General features: G+C 35.2%; 2 protein-coding genes across 2 annotated transcripts; one reads left to right on the top strand and one right to left on the bottom strand.

The window, feature by feature from the left end:
• Positions 1-3,964: 3,964 nt before the first annotated feature.
• Positions 3,965-7,502, top strand: LOC110618726 (transmembrane emp24 domain-containing protein p24delta3). Its single transcript, XM_021761960.2, has 4 exons — positions 3,965-4,347; positions 4,786-4,998; positions 7,033-7,109; positions 7,209-7,502. The coding sequence occupies exons 1-4, from the start codon at positions 4,129-4,131 to the stop codon at positions 7,351-7,353; spliced, it is 654 nt and encodes a 217-aa protein (XP_021617652.1). The 5' UTR covers positions 3,965-4,128; the 3' UTR covers positions 7,354-7,502.
• A 4,516-nt stretch (positions 7,503-12,018) lies between these two features.
• LOC110618897 (F-box protein At1g10780) lies at positions 12,019-14,733 on the bottom strand. The gene is made up of 4 exons (XM_021762172.2): positions 14,521-14,733; positions 12,960-13,702; positions 12,536-12,816; positions 12,019-12,416 (listed from the first exon to the last, which is right to left on the bottom strand). Exons 2-4 carry the CDS (start codon positions 13,699-13,701, stop codon positions 12,180-12,182), a joined length of 1,260 nt encoding a protein of 419 aa, XP_021617864.1. The 5' UTR covers position 13,702; positions 14,521-14,733; the 3' UTR covers positions 12,019-12,179.
• Between the last annotated feature and the right edge of the window lie 577 nt (positions 14,734-15,310).

Genomic DNA, 15,310 nt, shown 5'->3' with positions numbered 1-15,310 from the left:
TTCTAATTTGAATTGGTCTTTTTGTGGTCTTTTATTCCTTCTTTGCTTTTGTATTTAATTATGAATAAACTCTTCTTCTTGAGAAAGTCTTTCTTGGAGTGACTCTTGGAAATGTCCTAGGATTGATCTTGAAGTGTTTGAAGTAGGGTAGGATTTCAATACTTTTGAATTTTGAATTCTGCCTTTTTCTCGCTCTGTTGTCCGCCTCTGTGTCATTTTGATTTGGACAGTGATTTGCCCAAATCGCTTGCCCCAATCACCTTCTGTGAGTTAGTCTTAGTTTTCTGCTTCAGCTTGATTTGGGCAGTGATTTGGCCAAATCACTTTGACCCAATCATTTTTCCAGCTTTTTCTGCACTTTTTCTCCAACTTTCCATTTTCTTCATTTTCTACAAAAACATAACAAAAACATAAATTAAACTGAAAAAATGTGTAATTAGACAGTAATAAAGACAATAAAAATGTGGCTAAATTATGTTTGATCAGTTATCTAAGTCCGATCCTGCACAGATGGACTTAAATGAGGGACTAAACATAACTTTTACAACACTTAAAACATCCCTCCAAGAAATCTCTAAGAACACACAAGAACACTCGTAGGAAATAAGAAAAAAAAAAGGCTGCACAGGGGACTTTCAGCGGCAGGTTCAGTGGCTTAAAGTCTCATAGATTTGAAGGTCAAAACCTTCGAGGGCAGGTTAGACGGCCAAATGGCTGCCTCCACAGGCAGGTTCGGCGACCGAACCTAGATTTTCTAGCAAGGCAGAACCCGATTTTGCCCTACGCTCACAGCCCCAAAACGGTTTCCAAACATATATGCAGAAGCTTAAAACAGCCATACTCACTTAACACGCATAAGGAACACCTAAAATTGACCTAAACTCAACATGCATTAATCAAGAACCCAAGAGAAAACATCCATCATCAAAACTAAACTCAAACCTTACAACTTAAAATAGCAAACTTTCATGCATCAATAACCCCTTAAATAACTATAAAACTTGCTGAAAGTTTTTAGAAAATAGAAGAAAAGTAAGGATTGAACTTACCTCTTGAAGAACATGAAAATTACAGCAAGGGGAGGATTTAGGAGATGGAGAGATGAGCTCCGAGGGTCCCAAGAGCTAGAACTTTGAATCACAATTCAAATCTTCAAAACAAAAGTAAAAACTCATGAAAAAACTATTTAAAAGAAACATTATGAAGGAAAGGGCCATGAAAGCTCACCTCTGCTCGAAATGGAGAGAAAGTTCTCTCCATTTCGGGTAGAGCCCCCTTTATAGGTGGTTGGAGAAACCACCTTCGGCGGCCTAACTTGTAGATTCAGTTGTCGAACCTTAAAACCTTTACAAAACTTTCTCTTTTTTTTTTTAAGCACATTTAAAAATGCTTCAAATTCATTTTATAAAAGCTCTATTTTACCCTTCTAAAGATTTCAACTTCGAGATTCCGGACTTCGATGGAGATTCCGTCAGAAAGTGGAAATTTCAGCGCTAGAATTTAGCCGGGTATTACAAAAATTTTCTAAGGTATTTTATGCCCAAGCAACAAGATGGGTATCCACCAGACTCAACGACTGGGTATTAGTCCCATATTTATAAAAAAAATTCTAAGGCTTTTTATGCCCAGGCCACAGGGCGAATATCCGCTAGGCCCAATGACCAGGTGTTTGCCCCACTTATAATTTTCTAAGGCATTTTATGTCAGGCTACAAGTCGGATACTCACCAGGCCATATGTTCAGTATTGGTCCCATTTTGTAAATTTTTTAAGTTATTTATTTTTTGACCACTAGTTAGACTAGTAACTGGGTGTTATAGTTAGATGTTGACCCCTTAACAATTTTTTAGAAATTATTGAAGTCTTGTTTGGCAATAATTAGAAGAGAGTTACAAATGAGTACCTATCATACAAGCACTTAGTAAAAATAATTACAAGACATGAGAGAAGATACTTTTATTACATTGCAAAAGATTACATAGGAGGAGGGATATCTTCAGTTTCTTCCTCCCGAATCTCTGTTACATTTACATTCTTTACATCATTTGGTTCTGCAGAGACTTGATCGATGTCTTTAATCCTCTCCTCCTCTTGCTTGTCCTCGCGCTCCTTCTCCTCTGGGAAGATATCATCTATCCAGGTAAAATTTTTAGAAGGGAACCGCTTCTCCAACTACCTTTCCGGCCTTGTCCTTATAATCAATCTTGTACAATCCAACCCACTCCCCAAGAGTTCTGGCACTGGAAACCATTAAAGAGGCCAACACAAAGTCCATTCATAAGTTTAATATAGTTAAGCTGATTATAGTCCTCAGCCAATACACAGACAGAGACAACATATTTTTCGATTGCATGAGAAATCCTCGTAGACCATAATGATATTCTTTGCATGGATCTGTTCATCCACGCGAACGCTCGAAGATGAAGCGTAGACACGGAAGATTTCTCGAGAGATGGGATATTGGTCATGAAGGCATTCTATGTCCTTCCCAATTAGTACAGAAGGGATGTCATTGACCAAAATGTTTTCGCTTTCATGGACCGCCCTTAGTAGAACGATGGAAGCGGGAGCGCGAATGGGCCATCGAAGAAAGAGTTCGGGGCAGAACTTCCACCATAGGAAAAAGAATAAAAGGAAGTATTCCTATTCATTTATATAAAAGGGAAAGCAAATAAGAGTTACCTTGAAGCGAGGGAGTGTGGATGGAAAAGAAGAGTGGCCGAGTCTTTTCTAAAGTGCAAATATTAGTTGTGAACAAAAGTGGAGAAGAAGAGTTTTTATACGATAGCTTTGCCGACAAGTTTTAAATACGACTCGAGAAATAAGACAATCATCATTTATGGATAGGAACAGGTGAAATGATGCGAGCATGGAAGGCCAATCTAAATAGGCCATGTGTCCCAAATTGCGAGGACAACTGTCACCTTCGAATATGAAAAATCGAAAACTAGCCGAGAAACTCTAATGTAATACAACAATCGCTTAAAAGAAATCATAACTGTCACTATAAAACAGGATCACACGGCAAGAGTCTGATGAACCGATACGTGGTCCTATCCGTGAAAAAGAAGACCCGGACATCGTAGCATCTAGTTTTTCATCAAAACTCACCCTCCCCTAAAAAGATCGAGCCTTCATATAAAATTACAGTTAGCAGATACAATCCAGCAAATCTCTATTACGCCTATAATTACGGGATCCCTAATTAATTAACTGGTGGAATTCCTTATCAATTAGCCAGTACTACTAGATTTCTAGGAAATGATGTAAATAACTCTACCTTCTTACAGTATAAAAACTAATAATTACAGAAATAAAAATACATAATTCTCACAGAAATAAAAATACACAATTCTTACACAATTACACTTAAATTCTAAGCAATTTCTTATATTTGTCATTTTCTTCGGTTTACTGTAATATACATCATCCACTTCACACTCACGTTCTCTTTTTTATAAAGTAACTAATTATGGTACAGTTTCGCTTTGAGCACATCAATACTATAAAGACTAAAAGTATTATTATATTTTTTTTATAAAATCATATATTTTGTAAAAATTATTTATTTATTTTTGTGTAACTATTTTATAAAATTATTTATATTTTTATTTTATTACTAAATATCATATTTAAAAAAAATTATTACTTATTTTATACGAAAATTTATAAACTTTATTTTTATATAATAATTTTTTGAAAGCAGTTTTTAAAAAGTACATAATAAAAATAAAAAAATTTAATTTAATTTAAAAAAAAATAAAAAATAGAAATCCTGCGACTTTACTGAATATATTCTATAGTTATCGGTTTTTAATTTTTTAATGTTAAAAATATTTTTTAATAAATAATAAAAACAAAAACACAATGAAATGACTGCACCATTAAAATTAATGAAATAATTAATCAGTAGTTTTAAAATTAGAAAACCAATTACGAAGTTTTTCCTATGACAAGTGTACTAAATAATAAATTTCCAGAAAAGAAAATTTCCTTACTAAGTGAACTGGATCCTTTCTTCCTCTTAACTTCAAATTCCAAACTTCGACGGAAAAAAAAAAACTTCAAATTCCAATAGAATTTCAATTTCTTCGCACCTTGACATTTTGAAGAGAGAGAAACTGTAGAAATGGGGATGGGTGCTAATGCGCGCAGGGAGGTGGTACTGCAATTGCTGTTAACGCTGTGCATTTGGGGAAATGTTCGAGTGAGTGAGGGCATATGGTTAACTCTGCCGGAATCGGGGACAAAGTGCGTTTCCGAGGATATCCACACCAATGTTGTCGTATTAGCCGATTATGTTGTCGTCTCCGAGGACAACTCTCACCTTCCCACCATCTCTATCAAGGTGCAATCATTTCACCTTTTTTTATTTGAGTTAAATTTTGAAAATGCCTGCATATCTAATGGATTTCTGAAGAGTCAGAGGATTGTGTTTTGGTTTCTATGAGTTGGGTTTATTCTAAATCGCTAGAAAAAGAAACCCTTTTTTAGAAATGATTTTGCGACATTGAATTTGATGGGATTAGATGTATGAATGTATCTGAAATGTTAAGGATATATTTGTTCATGCATGCACTATTGCCTGGTTGCTCTGTGGCTGGCGGATTGGTAGTTGGAATAAAGCAAGTTCTTGTTGAACCTTTGGCAAATGTTCATAGATAGGATTGGCATTGGTTTTTATAGGCAACAGTTCTCTTTCGTTTGAACTTGTATGACGAATTATAAACTGATTCTGTTACATTTTATGGAAATCAACTTCTCTCATATCATTTTTTTTCTATAGGTCTCCTCACCATATGGGAACACTCTTCATCAGAAGGAAAATGCGACGCATGGTCAGTTTGCATTCACCACTGAAGAGGCTGGCAACCATCTGGCATGTTTCTGGGTGAATGACCAGAATGAAGGAGGTGGAGTTGTAAGTGTCAACCTTGATTGGAAAACTGGAATTGCAGCTAGGGATTGGGAATCAGTTGCAAGAAAAGAAAAGATTGAGGTAAGTTCTGTAAGATTCATTATCTTCTCTTTAATTGGACTCACGTACAAATACAAGAAAAGGAGAGGTTAAAAAGGAGAGGAAAATATGGTAATACTTGTCCTAGGGTAGACATTGAGAGTGAATTCTAAAATGCTAGTGGCAAAATATGAGTCAAAAGCATGCGCAAAACTGTTATTGACCTGTGAATTAGAATGCCCTTTTCTCATGTCAATGTAGTTCTTAGCTATGGGGAGCTTGCATTTCAAGGGGAAAATTACTCTCTTGCCCACAAGTTTTGTGATAACCAACATATATGTTCCTCTATTTTCAAAAACCAATAGTTTTGTCCCCGAGTTTTGAATCTGTCCAAATTAGGATTCTTCTTTCTATACTTTTGTTAGGTCAGGGGGCCAAATCAGAGAGAAATATAACAAATGTCTAAAACACATTACCTCAACAAATTATCTTTCTCCCTCACAAAATAAAAACCCCACTCTCTTATCTATGAAGTCTCTGACTTTTCCATTTGATTCCTTCCCTTAAAGAACTTAATCATTGACCCACTCAGTCAACTGACTTCCTGGGAGGCGATATGTTGAGCTAGAAAATTGATGGCATTGGAGATGGTCGAGCTGCTTTTGAGGGAAGTTAAGTCTACTATAGTGTGATAGTGGAGAATGGGTCGAGACAAAGACAAAGGTTGATACAAACCTAAGAGATATACATATCTGGGGAAGGTTCAATTGCCAAAGAGATCTAAGATCTCGAGGCAGATATAATAATAGACAGAATTGGGAACCTGTCCAACAGAGCCTAGAAAGTCAATTGAGAATGCCATGATGTCTAAGCCACACCTCCTGCAACTCATTGACCCATTCAAAAACCCACTCAATCGACTTTCTTCTCTTTAAATTCTTTTTTCTCCCTTCTTTGTGTTCTTTTGTGTGTTTTGATTGAATGGTTTTAATTTTTCTGAAGGTTGCCTGTTTGTTATCAAAGAATTGAGTACCAGAAAAAAAAAGAAAAGAAAAGGAAAGAGGGTTAGGGCTTGAAGCGGCAGGGAATTGAAGGAAAATATAGTGGGTGTTCTTGTTGCATTTTTAAGAGGTCTCTAGGAATCTACTTGTTATTGGAGAATTGATGAATTTGGAGTTTCCAACTTTGAGTTCGGAGCCCTGGATTGCGGAAAGAGATTGATCTGATATTGTCTCTGATTACACCATGAGGTTGCAAGTTGCAAAGATAAGATTGCAACAATTAAAACTGATATAATGATTTCTACTTGAGGTTGCATGTTGCAGAACGAGATTATCAATACTTTTTTAACTGTCTTGAGTTTCAATTAGCTTCTTTTTTTTTTTTTTTGTATTTTCCTGTTTGGTTATAAAGAGATGAGGATTTTTTATTTGGTTAAAGAATTATGTTTGTTTACAAGAAAATAAGTAAGAAGATTTGTAATTTGATTAAAACAATATGATTAAGGGTATTATGGTCATTTACTAGTTAGATAATGGGTAGTTGACAGAAATTTGTATGCAGGGACTTGAGTGTTGAATTAGTTAAAACTCAGGGATGAAACTATTGGCTTTCGTTAATTATGACAAACCTTAGGGATTAAAAAGTAATTTTTCCCATTACAAATAAAATGTAGACTGATGCTACCCTGGTATTGATGTGGCAGAGGGCTGTTAACCAAACATATGTGCATGAATTTTTAACAAGGGAGGAACAAGATGAGTTTTAGTGGTCCTTAACCTTTATTTGAACAAATAGGAGGGTGAGAAAAACATTACTCCAGATGTGAAGCTACAATTTTTGTTCTGGTTGATCTTTGAAGTTAGCTTGTTGGAAAAAGACTTGTAATCTCAGAAGGTGGGAACCAGGAGACAGGAACAAATTTTCCGAAGTAATGTATTTGCCTGGGCAAAAGTTTCTTAAATTTAAGTGTCTTGGTGTTTGTATGTGTATATTTTTGTTTTGTATGCGTATATTTTTGTTTCCATGTGTGGAACTTCATCATACATATTTATGCCTCCATATATCCTTATGCAGGGTGTTGAACTTGAGCTGAGAAAACTTGAAGGAGCTGTGGAGGCCATCCATGAGAATCTACTCTATCTCAAAAGCAGGTATGTTCTTATTTATTAATGGGTATGTCTGATTGCACCAAACTCCAAAACACTTTCTTTTAATTAATATTTTTCTCCTCCTATTGGTTATACTTGCAGAGAAGCAGAGTTGAGGGCTGTAAGTGAGACAACAAATGCAAGAGTAGCATGGTTTAGTATCATGTCCTTGGGTCTGTGCATTGTGGTCTCAATTTTGCAGTTGTGGCATTTAAAGCGTTTCTTCCAAAAAAAGAAGCTTATCTAGATATTTCCAATCAAATAGGAAGATTCCAAAATCGTTTATGTTCCTTGTATTTTCTTTTTCTTTGTATGTTTCAGAAGAAAATTTTTGATATCATGAATAGAGAATGTTTTGTTCTCATGGAAAGTGAAGCTTTTGTTTTTCATCTTTAACGATATAGGCTAGAGCAGGCTATCCTTTTCTTCACAGTATTTGCATTTGAGGTGTTTGATTCCATTTTGCATCTTGGCCTTGCAAAAAATGTTAAACAAATTTGTCAATAGAACGTGAGTGGCTTATTTCCTAGGGCTTTTTGCAAAATAAAGTTAAAAAATATATATATTTCTTAAACCCTGATCCGCGAGAAAATATTTCCTGGACCAGGGTGAATCGGTCCTCTATCGCATTTTACGAGTGCGGTAGAGCTTACCGCACTTATAAATATAAATGCGGCAGAGAGTTATTAATTCAAAAAATTTTATTTTTTTAAATAAAAAAATACCACCGCACTTTTAAAGTGTGATTTAAAATTTTTTTAAAATAAAAATTCTACCGCAAAGTAAAAATGCGATAGAATATATTGCAAACATCTGAATCAATTTCCCGCACGTCTAAAGTGCGGTAATCCAAACGTTTGTTTAATATATATATTATATTAATTTTATTTATTTATTTATATATAAAAAATTTTCAATTTTTAAATTACCGCACTTCTAAAGTGCGGTAATTCAAAGCTTGGTTTAATATATATATTATATTAATTTTATTTATTTATTTATATATAAATATATATATAATTATAAAAATACTATTAATATTAATCATTTAATATAATTAAAATTTAATATAATAATAATAATCATATATAAATTTATTTTAATAATTAAAATTATTTATATATAACATTGTAATTATATTTATTTTAAAAATAATATCATATATTTTATATTTATTTATAGAATTTATTATTTTTATTAAAATTATATTTATAAATAAATAAAAAAAATATTTATGAATCATAAAAATTAAAATATATATATATATATAAATAATTAAAATTACGGAATGTAATAAAAGTAAAACAATATAATTACAAGTGATAAAATAGAAAAATAATGTTAATGATGTCCCAAATATCCTCCCGTGCCACATGAACATTCCCTTCTTTCATGTCGATGTCGAGTTCTATATGGCCTGCGGTCACCACTTGTACCTTTATCTTCAGGAGCAGCAGGATTAATATTTAGATCAGGAGCCATCGAGCTCGGATCTTATGTTGCAGTATAATGCGATGGTAAATGGATATCATCAAATGCAAAAGCGGAGTACTGCTGTTCCGGAGTACTGCTGTTCCGGTGTGTACTGTACAAAATTACCAGAGAATGGTTGTGTGCATAGGCTAGATGAAGGAATATCCACAGAATGTCTAGCCGAAAATGCATTAATGGAGCTAGCATGTCATGCAAAAGCATCAAAAGTACTACCTACCGGGGTCTGCATCTGAAATGGATTATCTTGAATACCAACATGCTGGAAGGACCTCTGTGTCAGGGTTATATGAGGTGGTGGCATATAACTACCATGTGTCCATGTAGTATATTGTGATCCGCCTTCTTGTGTAACTCTAGGTCCTGCTGAAGACTGTCCAACATCACTAAATGATCGATGAGTGTGGAATAAAACGGGTGCCGGAATGATAGACATTTACCGGGACAGTGGTATGTACATCAGCATCAGCTTCTTGGCGAGAGGTACGTCTACGCCTAGGCCTCCTCGGCGGGTAAACAGGCTCTTCAGGGTCATTTGGCATAGGTTGCGCCCGAGGTGCCGGCTGGAGTGGAGGTATCTCTGTTATTCGTTTCTCTTCCTCCATAGCATAGAACATTGTTGTTGTTTGTCTTTCAATAAGATCTGTGCCCAGATTAGGAAACTGTCGATTAATTAAATGTATATTTTCAATACTATCCTCCTGTTAGCAAAACAATAATTAAACATTGATATTTTAAAAAAAAACACATGAAAATGTAATGAATAATAAAATATTACCACAGTGCCAATAGCTGCACCACGATGATCTATCGACGAGAAACTCGTCTATACCATTCTAGGTACTTTGAATGATAATGTAGTGGCCCATGTAATAGTGGTGCTTCAACCAACCGTTGCCATCTATCTTCCCAAATGGCAATCTAACGTGCATGAATTGTAATCCAATTTTGGTCACAATAACTTACGTATATTAAATTAATTTTTAAAAACTAAATTTACATAAATTTATTTTCCCACAAAGCACGCTATTTTTTCATACATTTCTTTTTTATTTATCACATTATTATAAATCATATTTTTTTTTCTCATTTTCTTATATTACTTTTTATAATTTTAAATAAACACAACTATGCATTTTTTACTATTAATTACATACAAACTATAATTTTTTCAATAATATAAATATCTTACTAATTGCTTAAAAGAATAAAATATACCATATTTTTATAAATAATATGAAATTGCTTATTTGTATGAAAATCGATCACAAATTTCACACGTCCACGGATACTATATCGGAAATACAAAAAACTGCAAAATATAATTTTTTTTTAAATTAATAAATTTTTATTTATCTAAATTCCATACAAAAATTTAATATAAAATGTACCTTTTTTATTAAAAATTTGTTCGGATGCATTGTGGCTGAGAGAGGAAATATTGAGAAATATTTTTTTTGAGATGGGTTGAGAGAAATCTAAGAGAAAATAGAAGCAGTGAAGTGTTGAGAGAAAAAAAAAATTGCAGCGTGGAGATGGAGCAACGTGGAGATGGAGCAGGGACACGGTGGGGGTGGAGATGGAGCAGGGACACGGTGGGGGTGGAGATGGAGCAGCAGTGTGGAGCAGCAGCGTGGAGATGGAGCAGCAACGTGGAGATGGAGCCGTGGAGATGGAGCAGGGGAGATGGAGCATCGTGGAGATGGAGCAGGGACACTGTGGGGGTTTTATAGTGAGCAGCGTGGAGATGGACACGGAAAGAAATTGCAGTGTGGGGGGAGCAGCGTGGAGGTGGAGTAGGGACACGCTGGGGTTTTCTGGGATATAAATCTCCTTTACCGCACTTCAAAAGTGCAGTAGAGGTAATTCCGCACTTATAGATTTTTTTTAAAAAAATTATTAGATAGAATATTTTTTATTAAAAAACCTTAGTTTTTGTATCAACTGTTGATGGGGCAGAGACGAGACCCGTCTCTGCCCTCTCTGCCAGGTGCAGGATTCCTGCACCTGGCAGAGAAACCCTCCTACCGCACGGTAGATTTTTGTAAAAAGAATTATTAAAAATTCTACAGCACTTCAAAAGTGCGGTAGAATTTTTTTTTTAAAAAAAAATTATTTTTTGTATTAACTGCTGACGGGGCAGAGACGAGACCCGTCTCTACCCTCTCTGCCAGGTGCAGGATTCCTGCACCTGACGGAGAAACCCTCTTACCGCACTTGTGAAGTGCGGTAGATTTTTGTAAAAAGAATTATTAAAAAATTCTACTGCACTTTTGAAGTGCGGTAGAATTTTTTTTTTTTTTAAATTATTTTTTATATTAACTGCTTACAGGGCAAAGACGAGACCGTCTCTGCCCTCTCTGCTAGGTGCAGGGATTCCTGCATGATGGCAGAGACCATTTCTACCGCACTTTTGAAGTGCGGTAGATTTTTTTAAAAAAATTTATTAAAAATTCTACCGCATTTTAAAAGTGTGGTATAATTTTTTTTATTTAAAAAAATTTTATTTTTAAATTCATGACTCTCTACCGCATTTTATAAGTGCGGTAGACTCTACTGCACTTATAAAATGCGGTAGAGGACCGATTCACCCTGATTCGGGAAATATTTTCTCGCGGACCAGGATTTAAGAAATATATATTTTTTTTTAACTTTATTTTGCAAAAAGCCCTATTTCCTACTGTTACCTTTCATGAAGCTCTGGGCTCTGAAAGTTCATGGCAGCATTTACAGCAGAGCTGTTGCCTTTTAAAACCCTGGTGACCAAATTTGGATTGGCTATATTAGACTACAGATACCATACCAGAAAGAGTTACATGACTTGCTCTATAAAATGCAGAAAGTAACCAAGTAACCTTTTTTTTTTACATGTGCAAAAGAAATGATGAATGAATGATAATGGGACCTATTGTTCTTAGTGCAGAGTAGAGAGGTCAAGAAATTCACATGATCTTCTTTTCCGTGAATAATAACATTTTAGTCTCATAAAGGGAATCCAAGTATCATTTATTGAACAAGCACCGGGTATTGATGAACAAACAGGATCAAGAGAAGCTAAAGCATACACAAAGTTTGATCAAACTTCTTCATGCAGAATGAAAATGCAGCAATGCCTAATATCATCCACGTCCATTCAAGGTGTAAAACAAAGAGAATAAGATATTTCTTGCCTCAAAGATAATGGCAAGCATAGATCCGCAGCCTGCATGCCACCATTTAGATTGATAGTTGTCTCACCATCCTACTGTAATTGGAATGCAAATATCCATAATTAAGTTCCAAGATGTTTCATAAATTAAGCTCCAAGATGTTTCATAAATTAAGCATATCAGTTATTTTTTTACTGGGATTCCAGTAGAAAAATAGATACTAACTGAAATGACCAAGAAAAATAAGCAAAACCAGTGTGCTACCTTGATTATGAAGGTTAAATTTTGAATTCATTGTTAACCATCCAATCATTTAAGAATGACCAAGTTTTAAATCAAATCAGTGGTCAAAACTGTTGATCAGTCATCAGTTACAGAATGTGTATTGACCCTACATAAATAAGGGAGTGGCCTGCGGGTGACAATGCAAACTTTATTCTATTCGAACGATCTTGCGGTTCATGCATTGAAACCTGCAAATATCATCAAAGAAATCATCTGCACTGTTATGGTTGCTCTTCATCTGAAGTATCCTTATTACCATTGACTTCATGCTCTTCCCATATTTCAACAATGACTCAAGGGTGCTCATTTTCTGTTCAGCATTTAATGGTGATCTGACTGTGACAACTACCTCTTCCAGACAAGGGATTACGAAGCCAGATTCCACCTGCAGAAAGACAAATTGCATCTCCATTAACATATGCTATGTTGAGGATTCACAACAAGCAGGGTGCACTTAGAAGCATTGAAGTTTTTGCTAATACTGGTGTGGTTTTTGCAACTCACATTTTTCAGGCTGTTCCTTTGGCAGAGAGCAGCAAACATGGCCCCATGGATATCAAACTTTTGCAGCTTGGGATGACTATTAAAAAATTCAACGAAATCTATCTCTGGAAAAGGCTGAAGGGCATCAAAGTCCCCCGTAAACTCAATCTTCATGTATAGATGCTTCACCTCACTTGCCCACTGAAGCATCTTGCTTATTGCATCCCAACACCACTGGACTCCTCTAACGGACAAGAACTCTAATGCTGCAAGTTTCCCAAAATCTACCATGTAGACTCTCCCTAAAAGCATTTACAAAAAATTGAGTAGAGTACAGTCAATTCAAATTATTCGGCAGTTTCTCATTAATGAAAAAGGCAAGTAAAATTGAAGTGACATTCTCAAAGGTTTTAAAGCTAACTGGTCTTGAGAATCAGGAGCTTACCAGCATTATTAGAAATTGAAAGTTTCCTTAGGCAGTTTGTCTCTCGAACCCTGATCCAACTACAACCTTGTATCTCCAGGATTTCAATTTTTGGGCAAGTTATTGTAAGTGAGCAGTTTCCCAAACCGTAAAAATCGAGCTTACACTGCTCCAAATGTGGCAGCTCAATTGAAACAGATCTTATCCCTTCACAACCAAGCAGCAACAAGTTTTTCAAATTAGGACATGCCTGAAGAGCAGCACATAATGCAGGGTCTTCCAATCTAGCACCTACAATCTCAAGGCTTTGAAGTTTAGGAAAGGCATTCCACATGGGTGATTTTATCATTAGGACTCCCCAAAGCTTCAAGGACTCCAAATTCTTTGCAGCACTGATGCAATCCAATTTTGAGGGGCTATCAACGCAAGTCTGGTATTCAGCAAGATTATCCATTCTAAGCTCAAGATGTTTGAGGGATGAACCTGCATGTAGTAGCCATGAGGCAAGCCCTGTGCTTGAGAAAGGGCTATACACAACAAGCTCCTCTAATTGGACAATTGAAGATACCATCTTCCACACAATGCTGTCAGGATGATTATAGCCTGTATGGTTATCAAAAGAGTTACGAGGAAAGTACAGGCTTTTGATATAAGGCAGTGAGTCCTTCCACCGCTTTGATACACAGTTGCAAACTGCCACATCCTTGGCATTCCTCATATGTGACAATATGTATTGCACAATTGCATCCGGAAGAGAATCCATTCTATGAGGACAAAAATAAAAAAGATTTCATTTACTTCAAATGAAAGTCAACTATGTAAAAACACAGAAAATAAAGCTGAATCTGGTTACCAATGAAGAATTAAATATACAAAAATTATAGACATTCATTTACTATGTATTAGAGGGCATCAAATCTGAAATCCAAATTTACCAATCTAAGCTCTATTCTCATTATCAGTTCATAACAACCTCAAAATTCCGAGGGGCAAAAAATAATCATCTTGGGTAGCCAAGAAAGCAAGAGAAGGAACAAAAATTTCCCTTTCTTATTTAATTTAAATTGTTAATATTTAGGATCCAAATAGGGGAAAATTTTTCCCCGTCAGCATTGTGAATGTATCATTAAATTTTATGCCACTTACACATGGAATTTCTAAAGATCATGTCAAAAAACAAGAAACAACACTTTCCTGAATCAATTCTGCGGGCGCCTGTAGTATCAAAATCCAAGTAAATCACCCCCCCCCCTCACACACACACACACAAAACAATCAACTTGCTACCCCTTCTGGAAAATGTTTGCAATGAATTCTTCATATGTCAGAAAAGCACCCAAATACCCAACTAACCCACCCGCCTCCAATTTAAGAAGTCAACAATTTAAGGCCGGAAATTTCAACAATTAGTACTATTCTAAATCAAATTGAAGGTAACATCCATGAACCCAACAAGAATAATTCCTTGAAGCTTCAATTTCCACGAAATTAATCAAAATGAATTGGACAAACATCCATCACTCACACAAAAATACATGGATGGCATAAGAAAGAGAGATAGGAAAGGCAATAGGGAGCTTACAATCAATAATTTGAATCTGAGAATTTAGGAGAAGCGAGATTAGATCTGAGCTTCTGGGTCTTTGAGTTTATAGTTTCAAACAGAAGAGACTCTGGGCTCTTCCATGTATTATATAAGAGACACAAAAGTAAGAGATTGCAGAGAGCGGCGCGCTCGTGCTTCTCTCTCTTTCGAATTTTGAAAAACTATTAGAAACGGTATAAACCAACCTACTTACATTCTCGATGCCCGCTTGCCGCTTCCTTTTCAAAATTTTGAATTTTTACCGTTTTATTATTTCAAAAATTTTTAAAAGGTAGAGATTCTCTGTGTCTCGACCATGATTATCTCATGGACGCGTTTACCAAGCACGGACACGTGCATCTCTTTTATGTATTTAGAATTACAGATCACGTGATGTGATTATCTGTTGGCTTGATCATGTGGAGTGGTGAGAGTTGTAAGGTGATTGAAAGAGTTGTGAGTGATCACATGGTAGAACTTATCATGAGCCGGCAGTTCCTGACTAGTATGCAAGTTGTCTTCTGCTCAATGGGATCCACCACATTTTTTTATTCCTTTTAATTTTAAATGGATAATATGTTTTCCGTTCCCTTTTTATTCTTTCTCCAAAATAATTATTTTATAAGAAAAAAAAAATTAGGATTTCAGTTTTTTTTTAAGAAATTTATTTTTAATACTCCAAAGCCCAAATAACTCAATTTTATCCAATGAACAAATTTATACAAGTGATCTATTTACGTTAGATATTACTTCCATCAAATGATAAAAGTTTTTTTCATATCATTTG

The sequence above is a fragment of the Manihot esculenta genome, chromosome 7, assembly GCF_001659605.2.
Source record: "Manihot esculenta cultivar AM560-2 chromosome 7, M.esculenta_v8, whole genome shotgun sequence".
Classification (NCBI taxonomy): Eukaryota; Viridiplantae; Streptophyta; class Magnoliopsida; order Malpighiales; family Euphorbiaceae; genus Manihot; species Manihot esculenta.
This window is presented reverse-complemented; position numbering and strand designations above follow the sequence as displayed.